This window comes from Notothenia rossii (assembly GCF_949606895.1).
Source record: "Notothenia rossii genome assembly, chromosome: 6".
NCBI lineage: Eukaryota > Metazoa > Chordata > Actinopteri > Perciformes > Nototheniidae > Notothenia > Notothenia rossii.
Window position 1 is genome coordinate 79,223,045 of NC_136909.1, and position 27,335 is coordinate 79,250,379.

The 27,335-nt window shown below is 42.8% G+C and overlaps 2 protein-coding genes across 3 annotated transcripts; one reads left to right on the top strand and one right to left on the bottom strand.

Annotated features, from left to right (window-relative positions):
- The first annotated feature begins 161 nt into the window (after nucleotides 1-161).
- LOC307042300 (arylsulfatase I) lies at nucleotides 162-22,577 on the top strand. Of its 2 annotated transcripts, none has more exons than XM_079686122.1 (3): nucleotides 162-259; nucleotides 19,922-20,254; nucleotides 20,585-22,577. In XM_079686122.1, exons 1-3 carry the CDS (start codon nucleotides 177-179, stop codon nucleotides 21,669-21,671), a joined length of 1,503 nt encoding a protein of 500 aa, XP_079542248.1. In that variant the 5' UTR covers nucleotides 162-176; the 3' UTR covers nucleotides 21,672-22,577. The 2 variants fall into 2 exon arrangements, with proteins under 2 accessions (XP_079542248.1, XP_079542247.1); XM_079686121.1 differs by lacking the exon at nucleotides 162-259 and adding an exon at nucleotides 14,452-19,090.
- On the bottom strand, nucleotides 1,119-11,733 carry synpo2la (synaptopodin 2-like a). The gene is made up of 4 exons (XM_079686120.1): nucleotides 11,349-11,733; nucleotides 7,901-8,052; nucleotides 6,969-7,687; nucleotides 1,119-5,687 (listed from the first exon to the last, which is right to left on the bottom strand). The coding sequence occupies exons 1-4, from the start codon at nucleotides 11,448-11,450 to the stop codon at nucleotides 3,070-3,072; spliced, it is 3,591 nt and encodes a 1,196-aa protein (XP_079542246.1). The 5' UTR covers nucleotides 11,451-11,733; the 3' UTR covers nucleotides 1,119-3,069.
- Nucleotides 22,578-27,335: the final 4,758 nt, after the last annotated feature.

Consider the following 27,335-nt stretch of genomic DNA (forward strand, 5'->3'; position numbering starts at 1 on the left):
ATAGTCCCTGTATAGAAGCCTGTGAGTACGCAGGTTGGCAACAAGATTCCTTTCTGACTGCATGCTCAGACATGACTCCGCAGCACCACTCTGTGGCAGATATTAAATCATGGAAACGTGACTTCTGAAAAAGACCACTCTGACACATGACTGACGCTCCTGAATTAGGTCCTAAAATGGCATTTTCTCTGTTTTCCCTGCAGGCTCTTCACCTAAGACCCCATCCAGGGACTTATGGACTTTCACATAGCATACAAAGGTGCATGAAGAATCTATTCCGTTCAACACAGGTTGAAGTTGAAGGTTTCAAATTGTTTTTATTCTTGAACAAATACAAGCAATTGGAGGCTCTTAGGCCCCTATTTGCTGAGGTAATAAACTGAAGTGGATTATTAAGTCAAATATAGACTAACAACACGTAGATGTCGTGTGATTTAAAAAAAATGATGGATCCAGTTTCACTTTTGCTCGGGACATGGTGTTGCATAAGGCTGCCTTTAAGCCTGAATTGTCTACAGAAAACCTATTCCAGGCTACTGTTCACAAAAATGCATCTGTAACTATCAGGGTCAGTTCTCCATTAAAAAAACATGAGACTGAATCAAAAAGTGAGGGGAGTAACGTCAATTTAAGATGAATTTGGGTAGGCAATCTGATTTATTTACTTTAAGTATGTTGTCTAGGTAACTCCTCTCTCTCTCTCTATCAATTCACACACATCACTTGACCTTTTACTCCAACAATATGGCCCAGCCTTCTATTTTCTTAAAATCAATATTGGGAATATTGTAATTATTTTCCGCATCAAAATGTGCCGGATCCAGATTGATATTGAAATCTACCATGGAGCATCCAATAGGATTATTGCTCCTTTTGCTTTCTCTGTGTGCTTACAGTAGTTCATCTCTTATTTTGAATAAAAAACTAAAAATAAACCTAAGTATTAGGCTCCCCTGGCTTGTCAGAAGGCAGAAAGCCTTGTTGCTTTATGAAACGCTGATCCCAATTTATAAATCTATCAACAGAACACTGTGTAACGTTTATTTAGTCATGTGCAGAATGTCTCTCAGGTGGTTATTGTGTTTTGACCCTTTAAATGTATAGTTCAACATACATCATTCATTCTTTAATTCTTTTATTAAAACTGATTTACATGTAACAGTTTCATTAATATTATCATTTACTGCATGCATGTACTGTACATAAAAAGAAAAGGGCAGTATCACACAATTGCAGCAGAGGGCAGTGTAAAATAAGAAATGTCAGACAACCAGAGATCTTTCAAATCTAATTGTATTCCTCTAAAAATGTCTCATCTCCTAGTCAGTATAATCTTCGAAGCATCAATAACATTTAATCAAGTTATATTTAATCAACCACATTTAGAAGCATACATTTATCATATTTTACACCTCAAAATAACTATGTCCACATTTTCCATGGCCATACTAGTATGAGAACAAAAAAGAAGCTAAAGAGAAAATATATTTTAAAAGTGATACAAAATAAATAAAAGTATCTTCCAAAGAATTCCACAACTTAAAACAACAAATACATTCCTTTGTTATATACCTAGTCTTTCAAGGTATATAGCCATTACAGAAACCATTGTTAATAAAAAGACACAAGTTTGTGCCTCAGTTTCTTTAAATCAAAAACATCATGTACCAAACGTTCCTGTCCTTCTGCTGCTAACCTCTTAAGGCTGTGGGATTTCCTAACTATGTACAAATCAACCATGAATCCCAATAACAAATGGGCTTATGACCAGATCTCTTATCTGCCCTAACTACAGTATATACTGCCTGAACCCTTCTCCACAGCCACTCTTCTTTCTTGAACCCTTTTATACATTCTGGTGCCTGTCATTCAGTTAACTTCCCCTTGCACCACACCAGATTAAATCATAATGAAACAAAACCAAATACACATTCCTTCATCTGTGTTATTTGTTTAATAAAGTTAAGAATTGACATATGTCTGCAAAGATCACACGGTAACTAACGAGGCTCTGGTGTGCCTAATGGAAGCTATGATATGCAGTGACAAGTGTACATTCATTGACTGCCAGGGCACTTGTTGAATGTGACCCATGCTGAAAAGATGGCATTTCTCTCTGGCTATAGTGAGCAGAGGTGTTTGACACAACCTTGCTTGCAAGCGCAGACGTTCACATATTGTTTCAATGTGAAAATCAAGGAGTTTACATTTTTCAGCTGGTCATGCATTATTTAAACCCCTGGACAAGTAGGCATTATTCTTTTTTTCTTGAAAATGCTGCAAAAAAACAGGGGTAAAAATACATTTTTGGGCACATCATTTAGTAGGACATGTACTGAAAAACAGAATTAAATGTTCAAAGTTTGATAAAATAAATAAGCCTGCAACCTTTGCTTTATGATCCCCCATCTGTCGACATACTAAAACATTTTTCTCGGTGATTTTAATCTTATTGTCAGAATCGCAATAATTCATTTTCAACATCTTTCAGACATTTCAAGTTTCAAAGAATATTTCAGTACAGGCTCTGTTTTGATCTGCTAAATAAGTAGAAAGAGATCTCCAGAAACCTTACACAAACCTCCCCCAGGACAGGCATATGGTTGACTAGCATACATTATGTGCCAATATACTCTATTGTATTATGGTCACTCGGATATATGTGTGATTAAATGTGTTAGCAGCAAAAATAAACTTGTTAAGCAGCATTTTGAAAAGGAAAAAGACGTGCATGACCTCTTATCATTATACAAGTTCTAACTTCACCGGCTTCTTGATTTCTGGACTTGAATGTTACTTAATTACTTCTACAGCTGAATGTGAGACTTAAGTAAGCTTATGTTTATTTATTTGTCACTATTGATCAATGAATTGCCCATAGTAAGTTGTCAAAGCCTTAGCACAACCCAAAACCCCAAAATATTCAATTAACAATGACTTTAGAAGAGAAAAACTGAATATTGTCACATTTGAGTTACTAGAACTAATGGATGTTTGGTATTTTTCATTTAAACTATGAAATAATTTGTGTATCACAGAAGGATGTCATAGTGAGTGATTTCCTGGTTTTCACATTGCCCCTGGCCTCCAGACATGGGGCTTAATCCCTCCCTTGGTGGCAACAAAACGCGGTTTGGGTGCCTGAACTGGGGCGGGCTTGAGTGACGGCAAAAAGGCAAGAAAACTGAGTTCAGGAGCGCTCTGGAACTGCTTGGCTGACTGGAGCCCACTGGTGTATGATACTGGCATGTAAGGTGTAGGGACTGCAGGGGGCAAAGGGTGTTGAATAGGGGCGGCAGAGAACATTGGGAGGCCAGGCAGTCCAACTGGTTGGGAGGGTGTTGAAGCTGGCATTGGGGCACTGAATGGTGCTGGGTTTGGAGTAAAAGGAGCAGGAGGTGGGGAGATCATACTGGAATAAGAAAAACGTTCTCCGAGGCTAGTGGCCGAGCGGGGTGCAATGATCTGGGGAGCTAGAGAGGGAGCAGACATTGGTGTTGGTGTGGAGAATCGTTTGACCTCAAAAACACGAGCTGTTTTGATGGGGATCTGCTTAGGGGGAGTTAATGAGCTGCCCACCATTGTTGCTGTTGTGTAGTTACCGTACTGCAGCTGCTGCCTCTGGGCCTGGTAAGAAGGCATGGCTGAAATATTAGCAACACTGCCCCCATAGTTGAACATGGCAGAATTGAGCTGGTAGGGCTGCTTTCTCATGACATCCAGAGCTTTGATGCCCTCTCTTTGGGGGGCACCTCTACCCATGCTTTCTGGCTTGCTTGTATTCCTTTGAGGCCCTGTAGGGATAGAGGGGGCCAGGAGTGGGTTGTAACCAATGGGTGGAGGAGCACGGACATTTGGGGAGTATTTCCACTGAGACGCAAGTGAAGGATTGTTGGAGAAGTCAAGGGATTGGGCTGCATTGTGCGAGGCCACTACCTGCTGGTAAGGAGTCTCGGGTGGGGTATCAACTACATACATACCCATCCGGCTCTGTCTGCGAGCAAACAGCTCGGCCCCCTTACCCCCTGCTTGAAGAAACTGTGGGGCTTCATGGATGACCCTAGGCTTGGGTGCAACTGGAGGAGGTGCTTTTCCCATGCCAGCCTCACCACTCCTCTCCTCCTCTCCTGCATCGTCAAAGGTATCGTCAGGCGGTGGTTGGCCATATTTGTGTCGGGTGGACCTGTCATCCAGGTTCTGCACCATACACAACAACTCAGGATTGGGGGAGTGTTTCTTGACCTCTGGCACATTGAACATAGGTTTGGAATTGCCACCACGGCGTCGAAAGTCGTTTAATATTCCTGTGCGACCTAATGGACCAGGAACTGGGGTTGGAGCTACAGCTTCTGGCTGATAGACAACCGACACTGGGGCCATGGGATATTGAAGTGGACTTGGCTGAGCAACTGGAACTTGAAGTGGAGGCGCTAGGGCAACTGGGTCAGGTGAACCAGGGTATTGATATGCAGGAGGAGCTGGGGCTGAAGCCATTGGTGCTTGTTGAGCTGTGGGCATTGAGGGAAAATACACTGGGGCCCCGGCTACAAATGGAGCCTGGTAAGCTGCAGTTATTGCTTGTGATGAGTGCATTTTCTCTTCAGAGGTGGAAACAGCTGGATGGTAATAGTTAACAGGAACCTCTGGTGTTAAGGGAAAGGGACCTTGAGGTACAAAGGATGGCTGAATAAACACTGGTGGTGGGCCAGGGGGGAAATATGATGTGGCATTCATGGCTAGTTCAGAGGCAGTGGAGAATTGTGATGGCATGATAGCAGCTGAGGCAGGACGCTGGCTCGTCTTTGTGACAGAAGGTCGGAACGCTACAGGGGCAGTTGCCGCTCGAGTGCTGATAAAGCCAGGAGTAAAAGGTCGAGCAGTTCTATTGAGAACATTACTTGAAGGTTGTTCTGGTAATGGTGTTTCTGTTGGTGGTGCAGGTTTATTCAGAACAGTCACTGAGGCGGTGGCTGGTTTGAGGCCCACAGGTGGAGGGGACATCATCATGCTAGCTGTACTAATGGCCGAGTAGGATGGGTCCCCATTAGACATGCCATAGGTTGCAACTTGACCTGGAGCCTGAGCCTGATTTTGCTGAATGGCTCTTAGGCCAGGTGGTATCATCTGCTGAGGCTGGAGGTCTGGCTGCATCTGTGGTTGAAACTCTGAATGCAACTGATATGCCTGAACCTGCCCTTGGACTTGAGACTGTGGAGGAGCCTGAGGTTGTGCCGCCTCTACCTTCTTGGCATGCTCAGCAGCCCTCTTTCTCTGCTGCTCAAACAACTGGGCGCCCTTGCCTGTAGTGTGACTCAACCCTGGACTTGAAGCATCCTCTGCCCTATCCACACGACCTTCAGTGCCTGCAGTTGCCCTCTTCTCCAGCATATCCAAGTAATCACTATCCCAAGTTGGGTCAGGAACTGCAGAGAAGCCATCCTCATCAAACTCTGATTCGCTGCCAGGGAATACCCCATCCTCTTCTTGCGAGTCCTCACACCTGTCCTCGTCCACACTACCAAAACTGGTGAGTGTGTACTTCTTGGAGCGCTGACGCCTCTTTTTGAACATCAGCACCCCTTTGGAGTGGGGGTTGGGAGCATCAGTCAATAGGGACGCAATTGTTCGACACTTGCTTTTAGCTTCTTTTACATGCTTGTCTTGCAGATTATCCCCTCGGTTCAGTTCTGCAAGATATGAAAGCCATAGCTTTTAGGAGCAGTTACACAAAAACATGTCATTAGTACTAGTAAGGTCAGATACATTAGATTAAACATTTAAACCAAGAACTGAATCTGAAATGAGCATGTAAACCTGTCTTGACCACCATGCCTTCAACAGGCATTCATCCCCTAACGTGCAACAGAAGCACTTCCTGGAAAATTCCATGCATGCCTTCAGCTTCTCACATTAGCTGGGGTGAAGGATACATTTGCACATTATTAGTCTTATGTACGCTGACATCCAACCTAGCGAGGACAATCGGCAAGCTAGTGGAAAGTTGCATGTTGTAGGTGACTGGAAGGAGAACTTCAAAGTGTAGTCACAACATATCTTTGAACTTGTTATGGTATTAAGAAGATTATCATAGATATCCTAGTTCTGTTACCCTAGTATGTACTGCCACATGAAGGGAGTTCTTAATTTGCCTAGGACAGGGTTCCTAAGTAGGACATTAGAATGTTAAACCTTCTCTCGTGGCAAGAGAGATTTACAGGAATACATATATTTAAGTTCTTAAAACAGCCCACTGCCTTCAAATAGCCCTGCGCTGTCCTTTTTTTAGGTGCTCGTTATGGATGATAGACTGCATGACACGATGTAAGAAGACAATGTAACGAGTTGTATAGTAAAATAAAGGACAGCGGCAATAGAAAAGAGAAAAAGAGAACAGAAAATGAGAGTATCCCTGCTTTGCTACTTGATACCTAAAAGCAGCTGTACAGTAAATGCTCTTCAGTACTCCTAGAATGATCGCTGGGGTTTTCCCACACATACTGTTACTGAAGGTAAAAATAGTAAAGCTTACCATCCATGCTCTTTTGCCAGACTAAGCTTAGGTTGACACCCGCTAGTATGAAAACATTTATGAATGTTTGGTTAGAATGTGGTAGACTGATCGAATGACAGTATGACACCGTAGTTTCTCTGATTCGGACAATCAGAGAAAATGCTATTCCTAATGGCAATATAATAAATGTTAATCAATTTAATTTTTGGGGAATCAATGGGCTTTAAAGGGTTGTGAATCTGCTTTATAAAAAGGCGCTATCTAGCTCTACAATGAATATTATAAATATATAAAAAATGTTTAATAGGGAGTGTTTTGTGAACTATAAATGTACTTAAATGTACTTCTTACTTTTAATTCTTGAACCAAACAATGTTACTTATCTGGAATGTGTACTTAATTGAGGAAACTGTATGTGATGCACACTCGGTCAGGATTTTTCCTCAACCATACTTACTAGCTTGTTTGGCCTTTTCCATGTACGTGGTTGTCAGCTCCTCATCAATGGGGTTATTCACAGGACCCACCATGGGCACAAGCTGGTTGCGGGATCCCAGCAGAAGTGCCTCTTTTGCCCTCGCAGGGCATACCAGTGGCACATTAGCTGGCTCTAGAAAGCCACTGTCCTCTTCTTGTACTCCATCTCGTGGCCCCTGGTCATCTACTGAGGAGATGATGGAGGAGGTCTCAGTGGATGTCTGGGAGGACCACAATCCTGGAACAGGGGGCTGGTAAATCACCTCCCTCCGTGCCACGCCCGGTAACCCTCCTCCTCGTTCTCCGTCTCCCCCACGTCCATCCAACAAATGAGGATAAGCATGTGCATCTGGAGCGCTGTCATAGCCACTCATCTCTGATGTCTCCCCGCCCTCTGGGGAAGCTCGTCCTGATGGTTTTCCTGGGTTGGGGTTGTTGGGGCTGCGCCGTTTCTGCCTTCTCTGCCTTTCATAGCCGGCCACATCTGCATCACTGTCAGTCTCACCGTAGTAGGCCTCACTGCCAGGTGGAGATGTCAAACCACTGGTTATGGAGGAGTGGCTACGGTGGATTTCACGGACGGGTGCGTGGTGTGGGTGGTTGGGCGACATGGCACGCAAAGCAGCACGGTACTCTTTGTCTATACGGGGAGATGGGGCACGGGTCACAAGCACCACGGACTGAAAACCAGCTGGCACCCTGCAAACAATTACACGGTTTAAAATATTGATGGAGCCATAGTTGGATGTCTTATATGTACTTGCCTAAATCCTACAGTAAGTATGATCTTAGCACAAGCAGAAGAAACATTTGTTTGGAAAGATATTTGATGCAATCTCAAACTATTACAATGGGGGGGGGGGGGGGGGGGGTGATGGGTCACTAGAAAGAGTGTTATTTTGTTCCTCTGACCTTTTGACCCGGATGTGTAATATCCCAGAGGAGCTGTCGATGAGATCCATGGCCTGGGCATGAGATAGCGTTCCACATGGCTGATCATTGATAGACACCAGTTCATCAGCCTCCCGAAGCCCAGCCCTGCATGCCTTGCTGCGTTTACGCACCTGAACAAGTAAATAAAGGCACAATTTCAAACATTAACATAGACGACAAAACTATAAACAAAACATTTTTTTAAGGGGTATATCAAAATAATTTTGGGCATATTGTAGATCCCTTTTTATGTCTTTTGAGACATGATTAAGACCAATCTCAAGTCTTGGGACTTGTAATTAAGGCCAAGTTTTAGGTATACAGCTTTGGTTTGAAAAGCTGTTATGTACAGTAGTTATTTAAAGAGGATATAAAGAGAACTGCTACAAACACAAACACTTCTTTATTTTGTTTAGCCTTTGTAGCTGAAAGGATAGAAAGAAAGCTGACAAAGCTATGCTGATGTCTTGTCTTGGCTTGTGACGGTGACTGACAGAAAGCAGCTTTTGTCCTGACAGCTTGAACTTGCTGCAAAGATATGCCACATATTGCAGCTCGAGTAGGGCACTCGTTCACACTTTAACTGGGAAATGCCAGCCAGCAGCCATCTTCATTTGGTGCTTTGCTATTTGTGCTGGAGGTCTTTAAAGACCATGGCGTAATGCCCACCCTAAATTGCCTCAGGTCCGTGCAAACCCTGTCAACATAAATTAAACAATAAATTCAAACCGATATTTAACGATTTTCAAAGAAATTGACTACAGTGTTGAATGCACTGTGAGGGCACTGCTATGTGGAAATTAGCATTGTATGTTAAATTCAATCAGGAAATGTTCAGGTTAACCAAGTACGTTTTCTTTCCAGCTATTCTGGTTTGCCTGTAATGAAATCCCACATCCACATTTAGCTAAGCCTTTGAAAGTGGCCTGTGTCTGCTTGAGGGACGGATGTCAGATAATCATTCAGTCAGTCACCTTGTGGTTGCAAGTCATAACAGTTATAATACCCTTAAAACAAACACACACACACACACACACACACACACACACACACACACACACACACACACACACACACACACACACACACACACACACACACACACACACACACACACACACACACACACACACACACACACACACACACACACACACACACACACACACACACACACACACACACACACACACACCACAAATCCAGGTCTGACACATCGGCTCTTTCAGTAAAGCCTCAAACCGCTCCACCTGTCAGGGATGGTCTAGTATAAGACCTGACAAGATTACACTTTCCTGCTCTCAGGGGTGAAGAAGCACTCTGTTTTGGATGGTCATACAGAAGCAGCTGTTGTCCAGCACCATGAAGTTAATATAGTGTCCTGTGGCTCTGTGTACATATTACCACATTCTGCATACGTCAACAACATGCTGGATTAGAAGAGTTTAAAGAGGAAACATTTCTAAAAGTCTAACCATGCTAAGACATATTGTAAGAAGGAATTGTTTCACCAACATGGTTTGTATTGTCTCTGTTTCCACTAGAGATGCATGACTGGTAGCACATTGTATTACTCATAAACAAACCAAAATAAGCCTCTTTGCCAGTATAGTAACATATTATATTATATTATTATATTTACCAAGACATGTTGAGGTCTGTAAATGAAAATGTCTCCTTCAGCAAATTACAGTTGTACATATATAGTTACTTTAACTTAAAACAGAGTTATGCATAATATAGAGTTACATAATGGAAATTACGATTCATTTTTATAAAGTTTATGATAGATGAAGGTACACAATGCATTACAAATGATTCTGTAAAACAGGCTTCTCCAATACCTCCCACCAACCTGAGTGATTATTACAAACCCTGTGTTTTCTCAACCTAAAACATCGTTAAACGCTAAATGCCTCAACAAAAGTTTTAGGATTTGAACAAGGTGCTTGAAGTCCTTGATGAATATTTAGCAATCAGGATTTATTTTCAATGAACCTACAAAAATAAGTTATACAGTCATTTCCGTGTAGCAACATACTGAGTAGTGCTTGAGGTTACACTTTGGGTTCTGAGCTGAAACACACACCTTGGATGACCCCGTGACATGCTGCTTCTTAACCAAAAATAGCCACCTGTAAAAGTAGTTCTGCTCAGTCAACAATTATTGAAAGTGTGTGTTAATATATGCTTTGTGTCATACAGTACAGGTGCATCTGTGCAGGTGGACTGAAACATAACCAGCAATAAAATCTCTTTATATAACGATTTCTTAGAGGTGAGAGTTGGCCAATGTATTTTGAAACGGGAATGATAAGGTTGATCCAGGAGCAATGGCTTTTCCCATTTTTCTGTCAACCTGCTTTCTTTCTCAGAAGGGCTATTATTTGCTGCTAATTAATACTTTAATCCAGTATATATTTCCCCTTGCGCTTACATGTTGATCTTTGCTTTCTCAAATGGAGATCAAAATTCAAATCTGGACTGCTTCGTTGGTGCCAAATGTGGGGACCAAAATAATTTGCTTATGGTAGTAAAATGAGCTGAGAGTTATAAGGTTAAATATTTCCTTTGCATAATATTCTATTTCAGAGAACGCCTTTAAACAAGTTGATATAGAAGTTCTTGTATTTAATCTTGGAAAGCATTATGGTTTTAGAATCTTACATCACAGACACCAATGTAGCTTGAGTCTGGCTTGGACCATATTGATTTCAACTGGTCCAGACTTTCATGACACGCATTGCTCACCTGTGAGGTGTCTAGTGTTACAACAGTGTTTCCCAGATAAATCTCAGGCAACCTGCCAGCTCTAACATGACCGAGCATGGCTGGAGTGATTTGAGTTTCTTAGTTACGTAGTGGAAACAAGCTTTTTGAGTACTGCTTATGATCACTGGGGAATGGTGTGTAGTATTGAATTAGCTCCCCAAAAACAATGACCTTAAGATTCCTGAAATCTCTGCTATAATGTGCATATTTCACTGCTCAAATCATAACTGAAAAACAGCCAGTAAGTAGCTAAAAGTCTCAATTATCCATTTTGAAAATACACATTTTCAGGTTTATATGACTCTCATGTTATAAGACTCTAATGTTATAAGACACATTTAAACTTCACACAAGGTTGCCCTCCGCTCACAGCTGAACAGGACGTTTAAAGTTCAACCAATCGATAAATCATTGGTTCGCCTCTGCATGAAGACCGATCTCAAACAAGATGATGACTCACATTCAGGCCCCAAACCAACCTTGCATGGCAGCCAATATTCCATTCCAACTTTGTTCATAGTTTTTTACATCTCCACCTAATATATCCCAGCCGATGCTTCACTTCTCTCTATAGAAACTGATGAATCTAACACAGTTTTCTTCTTTCCATTTAGCAAACCATGAAAGGACTTATTCAGTCTGACGTGCTGATTACCTTGGCCACCTGCAGTGGTTTCTGGTGTTCCACACCTCCCTGGAGACGAAAGCCCCATGGCGCTCCACCGGACAATGTAATTATCACTTCCTCTGCAACCATTGTTCTGCTCTCTTTGTCTTTTTTTAACTTTTCTTCTTTTTCTTGGTTATTTTCCACTCTTCTTTGGTTTTTGTATTTTGTCTGGGGGGCCCTCAGTATGTTGGCCCCATATTCAGCGGTCAGGGCCCCCTCAAAGAGCTCTGACGTGCTCTTTTTCCTGCCTCACTGTCCGGACGCTGACTTCTCTGTGAGTCCAGCTCTAAGGCCAATGCTCACACCTGAACACAATCACGTGCACACACACTTCTGTGCGCCCACCCATACACAGAGTGGGCCTACCATCATAGCCAAAGCAGAAGGAGAGGGAGAGAGAAATATGATGGGATGGGAGGGGGGGTCTGGGTCTGCTTACAGTTAGGAATGCCTACCCCAAACGAGCAAGGGGAGGGTTCAACGCAACACTTGTCCTGTCACTCAGACCTATGCCACTGGGTCGCTGATAGCCCATCCAAAAATAGGGCACCACCACCACCTCCGCCGCTTTGCCTGCTCGTCTGCAGCCCAAGGGAAAGTTAACATTCAGAACATCCAAATGGCAATGTTTCATATCAGGCTTTACAACATTCAAGTCATGATTAACCTTTAGCAGGGTCAAAGCGATTCTCAGGGCTGTGACTTGCAATGATAGAAAATATCGCTCTTGATCGTAACATTCAAATATCCTTTGATTTACACTAAGGGGGGCCTACTAAAATGAATGATGTAGGCAATTCATGGATTGACATTGGTGCCGGTTCACCTGCTGAGGCTGCTGTGTTTCCTGCCAGATCTTTTTGAACTAATTACATTCTAAGCTATCATCATGGAGCCTTTAGGATACATACTTATGCAAGCTCTGGATGAACAGCTTGCATAGCTACACTGATATATATGTCTAAATCCACAGTGTTAGCTAAATGACAAGTACTATGAAACAATAAGCTTGCATGTGTACAATTGATGATTATCCTGTAGAAATGTTTGATACAAAAAGCAAATACAAAGAAATGATGATGCTTCTCGTTATAGGCAGATGCTGATTCATCCCACAACCCATTTACATTTATCCACATTGTTACAACAAGCCAAACTCTTAGTCGTGGTGGCAGATGTGGACACTATGACAAAGACATTTAAGCTAGGCACAAAACTAAAAGTCTACATCCAGGCCTGCAGCAGTGAGGAGATTATACTAAATGCTAAAATGCTCTAAATTACTATTGCTAACCAGGTGTTATGGTTTTTTCATTTAAAAATGTATTTATAAAAAACAACAAACACCTCAATCTCCCCTGCATACTTAGTGTCAGCATTCACTTCCTTTAATTATGTTGTATTTTCCATTTGTGCATTGACAGGCCTTTAAACCTGTTGATAGCGGCTAGAGATCATCCCATAGCTGGAAAGGCAACGCTGCCATTATCAATGCTGCAAGAGGTTACCAATGATAGCTGAACCCTTTGGCAGCCTCGCTCTGCAGCCTCGCTCTGCAGCTGTCTCTAGACCTCAGGATAGTAACCAAGATCAGTCCTGGGTCAGATATTCGCAGAAAATGTCAACCTGTCTTCCTTAATATGATATCTAACAGAACACCAGAGTTAAAGCAATTGCCCAACCACACACATACTACATATCCAGTTTATATCACATTGGTATATACACAGGGATAGTGAAGTATCAGATATATATCTGGACAACCATGTTGCTGAAGATCAGTTGTGCCAACTACTCCCCCTAGTGGTTAAAGGTAGACTCACTGTCGGCCTCCTTGAGCATTTACATCCCTTTTTACTGCTCAGAAATGACACTCTAGTAACTACTAGTAGCTTTTCATCCTTTAGTTGTTGAACGTTCTTACAACAGATTTTAAAGAAGCCTCTCGTCTTTTGTGTTGGATGTTTTACTTTAAACTAACTTTTACACTACATGAAAATCAGTTTTCAGGATGCACATAAACTAGCCTGCATGTCACCACATGCACAGATCATATCTGCCTAAACACGTCTGCAACAGTGTTTAAGCTAAACAAAGATTTAAAGGTAGGGTAGGTAATTCACTTCAGAAACACTTTTTGTTATATTCCATGGAATGCTCTTAACATCCTGATAGCAATGAATATATGAAATGCTTTGACAATAAATACATTAAACAATTCATCTGTGGAGAAGTGGCACTCTAAAAAGCACGACCAATCATCTGAGCCGGCCCGGCTAAAATAACTGGATGGCCTACCTGCCTGTCAGCCTTCCATCTGTGCACAAACTTATCTCGTGCCCTCATTGGTCATGTACGCGTTCGTGTGTGTTGGAGGAGGGGCTCTGTGAGGAAGTCTGAAGGAAGGGGCAGATTTTTTTCGGTTGTGTACTTTCAAATTCTAGCGCACTCAAGCTGATTTCTCCAAAATGACATACCCTACCTTTAAGTGAAGTTTTGGTTGCAAATTCGAGAGGGGTCTGCTTGCAGACCTCCACTCTCAGGACAGTTCCGGTGCAGACCTCCACTCTCAGGACACCTCCACCTATGACCTCCACTGTCAGTACAGGAAGTGGCGATTCTGACGTGTGCTAGCTAATAGTGATGCTAATGATAGCTAATTCCTAATAGTAGTATGTGTGTCGTTTGTACAGTGCTACTTATATGTTATGTAAAGCCTGCATACTTATGTGTTTTATTTCTGTATTGTTACAGTTTTACAAATTAAAAAAAGAAGAACAGTAAAGTCAAGAAAGAAAACCTTGCATCTTTATTGGAGGACTTTTAAATGTTAGCTAACTGTCTAGCTACGCATAGGGATACGCGCTGTAAGGGCAGAACGGTTCAATCAATCTAAGTGATGAAAAGTGATACTGTACTGATATTAACTACAATACAAGGTGTCCCTATATATATATATATATTTATATATATTATATATATTTATAATATATATATATATATATACATACATACATACATACATACATACATACATACATACATACATACATACATACATACATACATACATACATACATACATACATACGCGGCGGAGGTGGGGAGGTTCCCGCTGGGGAACCTTCACCCCGCTGCGGGACCCGTGAAGGAAGAGACACGCAGAGTGGGGGAAGTCCCCCACCCCAACGCAGCACACCCTCCCGGCCATCAGAGTCGAACCCGCAGTTCGGAGGAACCGACCGGCACTAGGCCGGGCCGGCGCGGAGGCCCTCCGACAATGGGTCGCATTTGACATTCGATCAGTGAGAGGAGAGGAGAAAAATGCAACAAAAATGGTCAAAATCCGTTAATATATGGATGACGGGCAATGCCCCCAGTAGAAACCGGGTGAAATAGCCAATAATAATAATAATAATAATAAAACCGGGGAAAATAGGGGGGACAGTGAAAAAAAGTGTCCCTTAAATAGGCACTCGTGAGGCGGGCAGAGTCCCTTGTCAACTCCCGTTACATTCCTCCAGGCTGGGGGGGGGGTCAAAAGGGCTTGACCAAGGCCGACCCAAAGTGCACGGTGGGAGGACTCATCACCTCCGTGATGAGTTTCCATTGTGATTTGAAAACTTCCATCAAACGAGTCCTTCGGTGGGCGGGAAAAAAAACGTGTTCGTCAGAATCGTCACTTCCTGTACTGAGAGTGCAGCCTGCACCGGAACTGTCCTGAGAGTGGAGGTCTGCAGGCAGGCTCCCATGGCAAATTCTGAAATGTCAAACACTAGATTAAAGTGAGTTTACAGAAATATCTAAAATCATCGATTCCCACAGTCCAAAAAAACAACTTTAATTTCCTCCTAATTCAGTTTAGAGAAACTTTCTGAGTCTGAAATCAAAAAACATTTAGGCTACATACCAATGCCAGCAGAGACATTTGAACTCTAACAATTAACAGACTATATTCAATAACATACTACTGCAGCTACAACGTGTTGTTTTATGTCAGTGAATGTTTCTCTATCAAACTATACTAAGAGCTGTGGCTTCTGCCCGCAACACGTCAGGAAGAGGTCTGCTAAGTCACTCTGCCCTCACAGAAGTTGGCTGTCTTTCAAGAAAAGCAAAAAGGTCAAAATCAAAATCCATATGCAGCCTCATGGCACTCCCCTGTGGCTCCATAGGTTTTTCCACTCCATATGCTTTCTATTGTGGCATCAACATGAACTAAAGTAGTGTGTAAGGGTTCAGCGATGACAGCTGTGGCTTTAACACAGGAAATGGCAGAAGCTGAGTGTTTTTTCCAGTGAACATGGGCAAACTGTTAAGTGAGGCGACAGCTTGATCCTTCTCATGTTCCCCCTGTTAATCAGTTTGTGTCAGACTATCTCTCCTCTCATTGTTTTCTCTTACATTTGTCTTTTGCACCATTTTCACTATGAAGAGCATCTGACACTTTCTTCTCTCTCTCTTTATCTCTCTGTCTCTCATTTGTCTGTTTAATGACTCGTCTGTTGGGCAACTTGCCTTTCCAAGATGACCCTGACAGACAGGTGTGTTGAGCGGCAGTGGGCACAGACCCAGTGCCCTTTACCGAGGCATCTTTGCCATCCTGGTAGACACTGCCAACCCTGCCCACTGGGTCGGTGAGGTGAAAACGAGACTGAAATATTAGTATGTCAATAATAATATAAGCTGAGCATTTTTTTAAAAGGTATAGGTAACAGCTGTAAATAGAATCAGGGTCCTCCATGGCATATTCATTGTTGTATTCCCCCTCTTTCTAGCTATCAATCTGCATGCAATACGCCTTAAATCCTCATGGTGGTACCCTCCACTGACTGCACACACATTGAACTTGTGTGATCCCTTTCATTTTTGATGAGTCAAAGCTAGCACTCAGCCTCCTCAGGGGAAATGTTTGATCGGATGGAACAACCCAAGGAGCTGTAAGGTGGAGGAGAAAAAGTTTGTGAGTTAGTTTGACACAAGGCCACCACCATCCTCTGTGTGGGAGGTTTGATTGATGTGAGGACACTGTCCCCCACCCCCTCAGTTTCATGTTGTCAATCCATCACTGAGTAAGGTGAGGAGAATGGAGAGTGGATTGAGTTTCAGCTGGCTGGAAAATGATCCTCAAGTATTTCAGCAAAGCCACGGCCTCCGTCTGTGTCACCTTCAGGGCCGATGGGAACTGCAGAGCGAGCGTGATGTCTCAGAGTTCAGTCTGGACTCAGATCACACTGTCTGTGTGTGTGTGTGTGTGTGTGTGTGTGTGTGTGTGTGTGCTTATTTGTATGTCAGTAGTATATCGTTTTAGATGATCAAACAGTAAAGGAAATTGTCAAGTCACATGATCTTAAATTAATATAAAAAATGTCTCTTTGTTTTTAAATGTTAATGATATGCAAGTCCTTTTCAGATCGACATTGACACAAACACACACAGTCCCACACTTAAACTCCAGCTAAACAGAGTAGCTCCAGATTGAGTGAGTCACTAATGCATCGTCATGAATAAATCACATTCTTTGCTACTCTCTTGTACTCTGGAACACTGCCTTTTCTAAAACACACCAATACGCACCAACACACACACATTGTACACCCTGTACAAATGACGCACTGGGCTACAGTAGGTTGCATCCTTTGCCCTACACACTGACAACTTGGCTTCACCGTAAAGTGCATTAGTGGATAACCGAGTGTCCTCAAAAAGCCTTTCTTTCAAACTTTTTGAATGTTTCTTTTCTTTTTTTATTAGAATGAAGCTTTTCCTCCTTCTGCCATCTGCCGACGACACAGTACACAATCACAGTAAAACATCATCTATAACATGAGTTTTCGCTTGTATCACTTTTCACGTTTTGACCCTGACAGACAGTTGATAAACACAATACCTTTTGATCTCTGCACTCCTCAAGAAGCCATTTGTCACTTTTACAGCCCCCCCTCTCTCTTTCCCCCTCTTAGCAGTAAAGAGGAGTTCATGTCACTCTGCATGTCCCTAAGGCAAACTGATGGCTACACCCAGAGAGCCAGGCGAACACACAGGGCAAGGCAAAGTGACTGCTCCTTTTATGCCACTTTGTTTATGCTGTACTCTCTCATCTCCTTGCAAATGATGCCTTCCCCGTCCCACTGTAATCCTTCTTTCTTTCCCCCTTTACAGCATCCCTCTTGTCATTTTTACTTACTGCTTGATTTCTCTTTTTTTTCCTTTTACTGCCTCTTTTTCTCTCATTTATTCAGTCTCATGTTCCTCATGTTTCAGCCAATTCTTTTATCTAATCCACTCCCCCCATCTCATAAAATGTATCCCCCCTCCTTATCTCATTGTTATTTTTCCCTCCCTTGCCATATAGATCTCAATCTCTCCAGCATACGCCTCCATTCTCACTGTGTGCAAAAAGCCTGTTAAATTTCCCACAGGGTAAAGCAACAAGAAAGTAGGAAATGGATGTGTGTGTATCAGACGCATTGATTTCCTCTCATTATAATGGGAAGGAGATGGCAGGGAGGTGAAGGCTAAAAGGGCTTTGGTCGATACATTCTCATCACAGAACACCGGATGTTCCTCCCTAGTCGGATCAGTTGTATTGCCCGGCACACGCAGTAATTGTCATCGGGTGACTCTATTAATTGAGCAGTATCAGGCAACAGATGACAGACGACGGGGGTTATTTTTCATCGGGGATTTCCAGTATAGTTTGGAATATGCAGTACGGGAAATCACAGTGGAAGTACAAGCTGTGGTTCCTATAATATCATTTTAACAGGAGCGGCAACAGAAAAAAAAAACAGTATGGACTGGATGAGTAACTTGTTCACTTTTAAAGTGTTTTTAAGAACAAATGTTAACCTTCGGAAAGGCAAGAGATCAACAAATGAACTGAATGAAATGCCAAACTATTATTTGAAGGCCCGTCTGTTATCGGTGCATTCATTTATGCACTAAAGCTGTTTTACTTTGCCATCATGAAATGTTAGATTCCCTCCTGTAATGTTGGCAGTGAATACAGATTGAGTGTGTGTTGCCCAGGTCTTCCCAGCCATGGTGTGAGGCGCCTGGAAATACAGAGGAATGTAGCAGGGTACTGCAAAAAGGAAAGACTCTCTCTCTCTCACATACACACACACACACACACACACACACATGCATTACCTCTACCACCTTCTTGCCCATCTTAGAGACACCCTTTTTTCTCCACCAACCACAGAAGCTGGCACAAGCTAAACCCCATCTCACAAAACCAGGAATAAGCCCCAGAAAAAAAATGACGACTCTCACTTAAAGGGCAGATAAGACCTTCGGACGAGCTCCTCGGACACACAGATCTGCCCATTTTCTGCACTAGCGATCTGGAATGAGATTGAAGGACTGCAGACTAAGCAGAAAAGAAAACAGACAAAATCAGACTTAAGTAGATTTCTGGAGATGAGGGGAGGCTTCTGCTCTGTGCTGTTCCTGGTGATTGGAGGGACCTTGCTTAGTGGTTGCCTGGGTAAACACAAGTCTACGGATGGCAGTTTTGGCAGAGATGGGGTGAAAAGAGCCAGGCCCCCCCACCTCATCTTCATCATGGTGGATGACCAGGGTTACGGAGACATTGGCTACCATGGCTCAGACATCCACACTCCTGTGTTGGATAAGCTGGCAGCAGAGGGGGTCAAATTGGAAAACTACTACGTGCAGCCTATCTGCTCCCCCTCTCGCAGTCAACTCATGACAGGGCGGTGAGTAACTACCTCATTCTTACAATAATATTACGATGTGAAAAGGATTCAGTTACTGCATCTACTCTCGTATGATGGGATTATGCGCAGGATTTATAGGCTTTTTGTCTTTTGTTTACATCTCTAATGGTCTATTCAGTAATGGATGGGGCAGCTTTCAGAACCAGAAAGGCCGTCAAATAAAAGCACCAACAGTAGTTACAAGATCAAATACTCAATTATTTATCCTATCAAATCACTACGACAACATATACTCAGATTCATGGGTGGAGATAGAAGAAACAAAGAGAGAATTCTCACTTTACTGGAAGAAAAACTTTATTTTAAATCTTATTTCTGCAAATAGTTGGATCAAGATGTTTTGTTTCGTTTACTTTACAGTGTGTATACTGCTGGAGAGGTACAGTATATCACTGACAGCTGTCTCACATCATTACATACCGGACTGATCTTTACGAGCTTCAACAAAACCCACAGTCAAATAAATCATAGCCCTTTGTAAAGCACCTTGTACATTTCAGTCTGTTCCGTTGTTTGATCCTGAGTTACTGTTATCGGCTGATTACTGGACAAATGGCAACATGAACAACACCAACATATTTTCAGTGCAGATTAAAGAGCTTGAGGCATCTTGCAGGTAGAAAGGTACAACAAAAAAGATCATAACAGTGTACTTTTATTTATATATAACATTAGTCTGTAACTCCTATTGTCTTGAGGCTGTGTAACAATATTAGTCAAGGATGCAATATTTCTTGAATCATTTATGAGATATCCCACTATTGTGTTATATATATATCTTATCAAGACACTTTCCACTTGTCTTACCAGCTACCAAATTCACACCGGACTCCAGCACTCGATCATCCGATCACGTCAACCTCTCTGCCTGCCTGCGGACGTCCCCACCCTCCCAGAGCGCCTGGTGGAAGCAGGATACGCCACACACATGGTGGGGAAATGGCACCTGGGCTTCTGCAGGCCGAGCTGCCTGCCGACCGGTCGGGGCTTTCAGAGCTTCCTGGGAACACTGACTGGCAGCGGAGACCACTTCACCTACCGGAGCTGTGACGGAGCGGAGGCTTGTGGATTTGACCTGCATGAAGGAGACCAGCCTGCCTGGAAGATGGCTGGCAACTACTCCACCCTGCTCTACGTAGACAGGTGAGCATCAAGGTTGTCATTTAATGAAACATATTCAAATACAAAATCAAATGTACTTTAACATTTCCTTTATCCCATGTCTGTGATGCATTGTAATTATACTTATGATGTGTTGTTATTCGCCTATAGAACTGTATAATAAAAGTTACAAGCACTCATAATTGTTCATAATGCTGCTATATAATTTGTATTTATGATCGCTAACTATGATTATACAGTGCTAGGAGCTAATTGCATCTCAGTATGTTTATAATGCATTATGAACATGCGCATCCTAAAAGTGTCACCAAAAACGTATAAAACCTTCCACTGTTCCCTCTGTGTTACCAGAGTGAAGCAGATCCTGAGGAGCCACGACCCCCTCAAACCGCTCTTCCTCTATCTGTCCTTTCAGTCCCCCCATACACCCCTGCAGGTACCAGATCACTTTCTGCATTATTACGACTCTCAGGGCAATCGTCTCCGGCGTCACTACGCAGCCATGCTGAGCTGCCTGGACGAAGGCGTTGGAAAAGTAGTTCAGGAACTGAAGACGAGTGGGCTTTACCAAAACTCAGTACTGATCTACTCCTCGGATAACGGAGGGCAGCCACTCTCTGGGGGGAGCAACTGGCCACTAAAAGGTGGGAAAGGAACCTACTGGGAGGGGGGCATCAGGGCTGTGGGCTTTGTCCACAGTCCCCTCTTGAAGAAGAAGGGTGTAGTCAGCAGAGCACTGATCCATGTTTCAGACTGGTTTCCTACATTACTAGGGCTAGCCGGTGCCCCACAGTCCAACCACAGCCTAGACGGTCACGATGTGTGGGAGACCATCAGCAAGGGCTGGCCTTCCCCTCGCACTGAGATCCTTTTCAACATTGACCCAGTCTCCAGGAAGCCCGGGGAGCCATATGACAAGGCGTTGGTACTCAATGGATTTGGGATCTGGGACACAGCCGTAAGGGCAGCCATAAGAGCTGGAGACTGGAAGCTTTTGACAGGAAATGTGGGTGACGGGGACTGGATCCCCCCACACGCTCTTCCCGGTGGTCCAGAGCGATGGCAGAAACTGGAGAAGCGCCGCAATGAGGTGGGGAAGTCAGTTTGGCTGTTTAATGTCACCTCTGACCCCTACGAGAGGTCCGACCTGGCAGAGGTTCATCCAGAGGTGGTGAAACATCTGCTGACTCGGCTGGCAGAGTACAACCTGACAGCTGTGATGCCCAGGAACCCACCGGACGACCCCATGGCTGACCCTGAGTTCCATGGAGGGGTTTGGAGCCCCTGGCTGGGCCTGGAGGGACAGGAGGGGGAGAATGGAGAGGGGGATGGCAGAATAAAAAAGATGATGAAGATTAAACACTGCAAAGTATGCAAACTAAAAGCCCTGTTCAGAAAGGTGAACTCACGCCTGGAGAGGAAAACACTGTTCTCCTAAACATCTCATCCAGAATCAATTATTAAGTGTTTTAGTATGCTTCAAATGAATTAGATTTGAACACATCGAAAGGTAAAAATGTGAAAACCTGTTTTGAATGGCCACAATCAGGGGGCAACAAATTATGCGTTGGTAGACAATCTATCATACAAATGGATAAAAAAGGTTAGTCTCTCCTCAAAGGAATCATGGTGGTGTTCTTTGGTTTTGTACGATTTTGGAAAGTTACAAGAACCAGTGGACACTTTACAACATCATACATTTGTGGGAGCAGGGTTTTCTGATGGTTTCCAATAATCTAATTCCTTATTTGAAGCATATGGAAGGCTTTACCAGGAGGATCTGAAATGGAAAAGGTGGATGGAGACACAAACAAAAAACCAGACAAGCCTGCAGGTCAAACCGACGAGATAGAGCCACGATCAAATACTGAAAGTCGGCAGATAAACAGGCAGCCTGATAGAAAAGCAAACAGGGCTGAGCGGGCGGACTCACTCAGTGTCCTGCAGCCAAACTGCAGCAGGGTGACTTTCAGCCATTGTAAGACAGCATTGGGAGCAATGTGTGTGTCATTGTGCATATATGCCAGTATCCATGAATAGTTTGAATAATACAAATAGAGTTTGTGCCTTTGGAAATGAGGCCTGAAGAAATGGAGGATGACTTCTCAATGTCTCATCGTCCTGACACAAAGACGCCTGCGGGGGGCTGTTTTGGTCAAACGTCATCTTGATTTTTTTGTTTAGGGGCTATAGCCTACTATTCACTTCTGAGATTGAAAGATCTCTGACCGCAACACAATGTCCAACAGAGGTCAGTGGCTGATACTTTCATGTAACTCATTTACTGTGTTATCAGATGCAGGAACCTGATTTAAATGATCTAAATAAAACCATGTAAGCAAAAGGCTGGCTCTGTTGTGATTGGTCAACCACTTAGAGATGTCCCTACCCGTAGCCTATCAAGTACAATGTGTTGAGCACTATAAAAGTGCAAGTGTTACATTTTGATGTCACTATGTTACAGAAGTAAACAAAGGATTCCAATGGTGGCGTTTCAGGCAGGAGGGGGGTGTGGGGGAGAGAAACTCCCTGTGGCGTGACTTTTGGGATTGTAGCCTTTGCAGCCTATTTACAAAAACACACTACAGAAAATGGGAAATCCAAAAAGGGCCCCTTTAAGGTAAGGGAAATATGTTCAATGCTTTAGTAGTTGCACTCTTAAGGTTAGGAAGACATTGTGATAATGCATAATAAAATACACGAGTTCCCCACTCCCCTGTTGGCACTAAACATTGAAAATGGACTTGGATCGTGGCGTGCAGACTCATCCAATATGAAAGTAATTGTTAGGTTCACTGTTCTGGGAAAGCCGCAGTTTTGGGCTCATGCTGTTTAATTGGGCGTGATGTATCTGTCTGCTGGTGAAGCTGCTGCTGTGCTGCTGTTGTAGCTTAACAGAAATGAATCATAGGCGGTGCTGCTTGGTCTCTAACGACACGTAAACACAGTAAACAGCCTCAACATTGATCTGATTGTTTCTGATGCAGCAGCTCATTCCTTGACCCCAGCCTTTAGCTGTGTGTTTCAATATGTGTGTGTGGATGTAGACGTGTTTCTGAGTGAGTGTCGGCAGCAATCCCACACAAAGTAGCAACAGCGCTGTAGATATCTCCCTAACGGCCTAATAATGAATATTCAACTGTCCTTCTTATTTCTTCCTCCTCCCTCCCCGCATGTATCCCTCAGCTCTTTGCTCATTCCCTCTGCACACCACCCCCCTTGTCTGTCTCTCTCATTTTGCTCCTCGTCCTACTCACTTGTTTGTGCTCATAGAAGATCGAGTTAGAAGCATTATCCATGTTTTTGCTGAGAGCTCTGCAGTGTACAGTTAAATAAAAAGAGTGGAGGGGAAAAGAGATAGAGTTCCCCAGAGGGGGGGGGGGAGGGGGCTGTAATGTCTGAAGTGCTTGTAGATATGATTAAAATATCTTGTTCTTTCATAAAATCCTTTTTGCATACATACGATTCGTTTTTGGGAATGATATATTTTATCATTCATATATTGAATTTACATCAACAACAGCCTTTTAGACCTTGTACTTATAATTGTGAACATTTCTTATTGGACATTCCTTTTCTCATCAAACAAGCGGATACTTCTCTCAGTCAGCCAAAGAGTGAACAAACAGATATCATGTTCACTATATTCGGTTTGGAAAGGTTACAGAAATGATATAGACTTGTGCGTCGTAGAAACCATAGCATAACAAAAGCACAGAGATAGAACGTGTCCACGCTTCTCTACAGAGACAAACTGTTTCTCAAATACCAGGAGAAACTCTTATGTCAGTGACCTCCATCCATCTTTATGAGCAATACTGGAAATCAAACAACTGGAGGCTTTCTTTCTCAAAGAGTCTCCATCTGCACATAGTTCATGACTTATAGGACATCACTCCAAGGAGCATTGAAGCTGAAGGCGCTTTGTTCTCCTCGCATATATATGTGTATGCAACGGACACATACAGAAAATACTTCACACGGTGTAAAGCAGTGATGAGATTTGATGAGACTGCTTTGGGTTAACAGTAGAAATGTTGCTCAGGGACGCTCAGAGCCCCGTACATGTGAGAAACTGGTGAAGACAATCGTTAGATGCCCACACATCTGATTCCCAGTATACAGTGATGGCCCGCAGAAATAAGGCACCGTCAGAAGATATAAATCACGGAGGAGGTGTAACACACACACACACACACACACACACACACACACACACACACACACACACACACACACACGCACACGCACACGCACACACACACGCACACACACACACACACACACACACACACACACACACACACACACACACACACACACACACACACACACACACACACACACACACACACATGAACAGCGCTATCCAGTACGTGGGAGGGAGCTGTCATATCCACTGTTGGATAATCAGTTGAAGGTAAGGCTAACTCTAGATCTTTGCTGAAGTCGTGAAATTAAACACAATGGGCTCAAGAAACTTGTTTTATTATCTTCAGATAGACGTTGTGTTCCAGATAAGACATAACAACGCCACATTTCTCATTCGGTGAGACAGGGTGGTTTCAATGACGCAATGGGGACACATTTGCTTTAGATTTTTGCACCGTAAATTGGAGCCCATTAAATGCTGGATGTGCGCTATGAAATGCTTATTTGGGACCAAGTTAGTAATTGACAGAGGAAGGTATTAGATCTACTCTAATGTACTCTCTGTATCATAGCCTACTATTCCCAAGGAAACTGTTGAACCGAAAAACTGTTTTCCAATGAGCTGTTTCAGGGCAGATCAACAGCAGATAGGAAGTGTTGAACTCTGGGCGTTGTGCTGGGTATTGACAGTGGTCACTCCCTGAGACACACACACAAACACACATCTCAAAACCATAACAGTCGAGTGATGTTACTGGTCAGTGAGAGCAGGGAGAGGCTTGTCCAAAAATACGTAGAGCAGCCGAGAGCCAAGTTGAAAACATTCCTGCAGAATGAGTCACTCCCTTTCGGCCTGTGTGGCTCCACAACATTGCTGTTAAAGTTTCATCGCTGCGAGGAAGTTCACAAATACCATAAGAAAATGAAATATTGTCAACTTTGTGCCTTAGAGACGTCATTATGAGCAGCATGTTCGTTTTTCTGGTGGGACAGTTAACAACCTTAATATTCTCACTATAGATGATGACCTCACATAATCAATTTAATGTAGTATATGTAACTCAACATAACAATTGAGCAATGTGTCAGGGTTTTGGGGAATTGTATAGGCTCTCTATTCAGCCATGCCTGGAGGGTTTCTTTTTCAAATGTTAAATAATGCAGTGTCATGTGATGAGGTTGGTGCTATACAGTACAAACAGGAAGACAATACAGTGAGCTATTACTAATAAGAGGCAATTACTTCATCAAAATGAAGCCTGTTGGTGCTATGTGGGTGGTAGAGGAGGATGATACTGAATCACTGATAACTTTATATCTTATGTATAAGTTCTTTAAAACAAATTAAATACAGCAGAGATTGCAAGATTACACAGTTAGGCTGAAGAAAATGTCTTTAAAGTAAATTATATTCCCTCTTTCCTAATCCTTCCTTTTCTCTGGTAGTTTTTCGTTCTCAGGCTTCTAACATATCACATACTTACTTGAAATACTCAGGTTAGAGTTAGACATTTAACAGACCTAATAGGGGTTTTGTTGTTCTTGTGACACAGGTTTTCCAGTAGATAACGCTTCATTTTCATGGTATACAAATCTGAAAGCTTGAGAATGGCCCTATTACCGCCCACCCTTCAACCTGCCACTGCACCTGTCCAAGACTCCTGTGACAGGCACATCCCCAAGAAACATAGCAATTCAGCAATTAATACCTGCTGCACCCTCGCTCATTAGGCTTTCAAACGAAGCGGCTCCCTGCAATTATGTCAGAGACTGGTCGCACTGCTCCTGTGCTCACTGCAAACACTCATTAAGTGCCGGCAACATTGTTCCAGATATAGACTCACAGCTCAGGGGCAAGAAGAGAAAGGGCGAAAAGAAAGGAGATGCACATATTTGCATTTTCACATATTGAAGGGCTCTTTTATTTAGGTAAAAGATAGAAAAGTTGCCCAATGTTTGTCTGTTTTATATCGAAATGACCATTACCTTTTAGTACTGTCAATTTCATCTTTTAGCAATGCTGACAACAGGGAACAGGACCAACATGCATACACACAGGAATAGTAGATAGTGATGGGTGTTTTTGATCATACATTTGAAACTAACATGGATGAGATGTCCTTAAACCTGGTTCCACAAACCTCAGTCGATATTGCCTATTTACACCCCAAACCACAGATATCAATTATTTTTTATTTATGTCTCGAGCCGGTTAATTAAAGTCCAATATTCACTTTTGTTGAAGCTCCATTTTGGGTCTCCTCCAACTCCTGAGGGGTGACTCTTTAGCTGCTAAATGCTATGTTCACCAGCTAGAGAAGTCTGTTGCATTGTTTGCGTACAGTGGGTTTATAAAGCTAAACGGAAACAATGTGAAGCAAATATACTAAATCTCAAAGTTGAGCTTAAAGACACTGAAAAAATCTCTAGAGCTGATTTTCAAAAAGAGAGACTTTTCATGTTTAGCATGTGATTGTTTGACCAATTGTTCAAACGTTCATAAAAGTGTCTTAAAATTGCTCAAAGCTTGTGTGAAATTTGAACATGTGCGAGAGCAGTAAAACTCCACCAATACTGTTTCATCGACTAAATAAATATGTCTCTTAAATCATGTGTATCATTGCTGCATCTGACCCAAAAATAAATGTATGCATGTGAGAGACAGAGTAAGCACATCACTGGAGAGTGTGCAGCTGTAATCACCCACACACACACATACATACTTAAAGATGGTGCCAAGAGGATATATTAATACCCTTCATGAGATATTCATGAAAGCTCAGATAAACCTTTACATTGCAGCAGGCCGTTACATAACACATATAATTCTCTTATACAATAATGCTCCATTTTACAGTTAAAATCCCTAAAACTGCACACGAGTCAGATCGAAGCCTCGACTCCCTGAGAGAGACTCTACTGGTTACTGTGTGGTGAATGTGAGAAGATA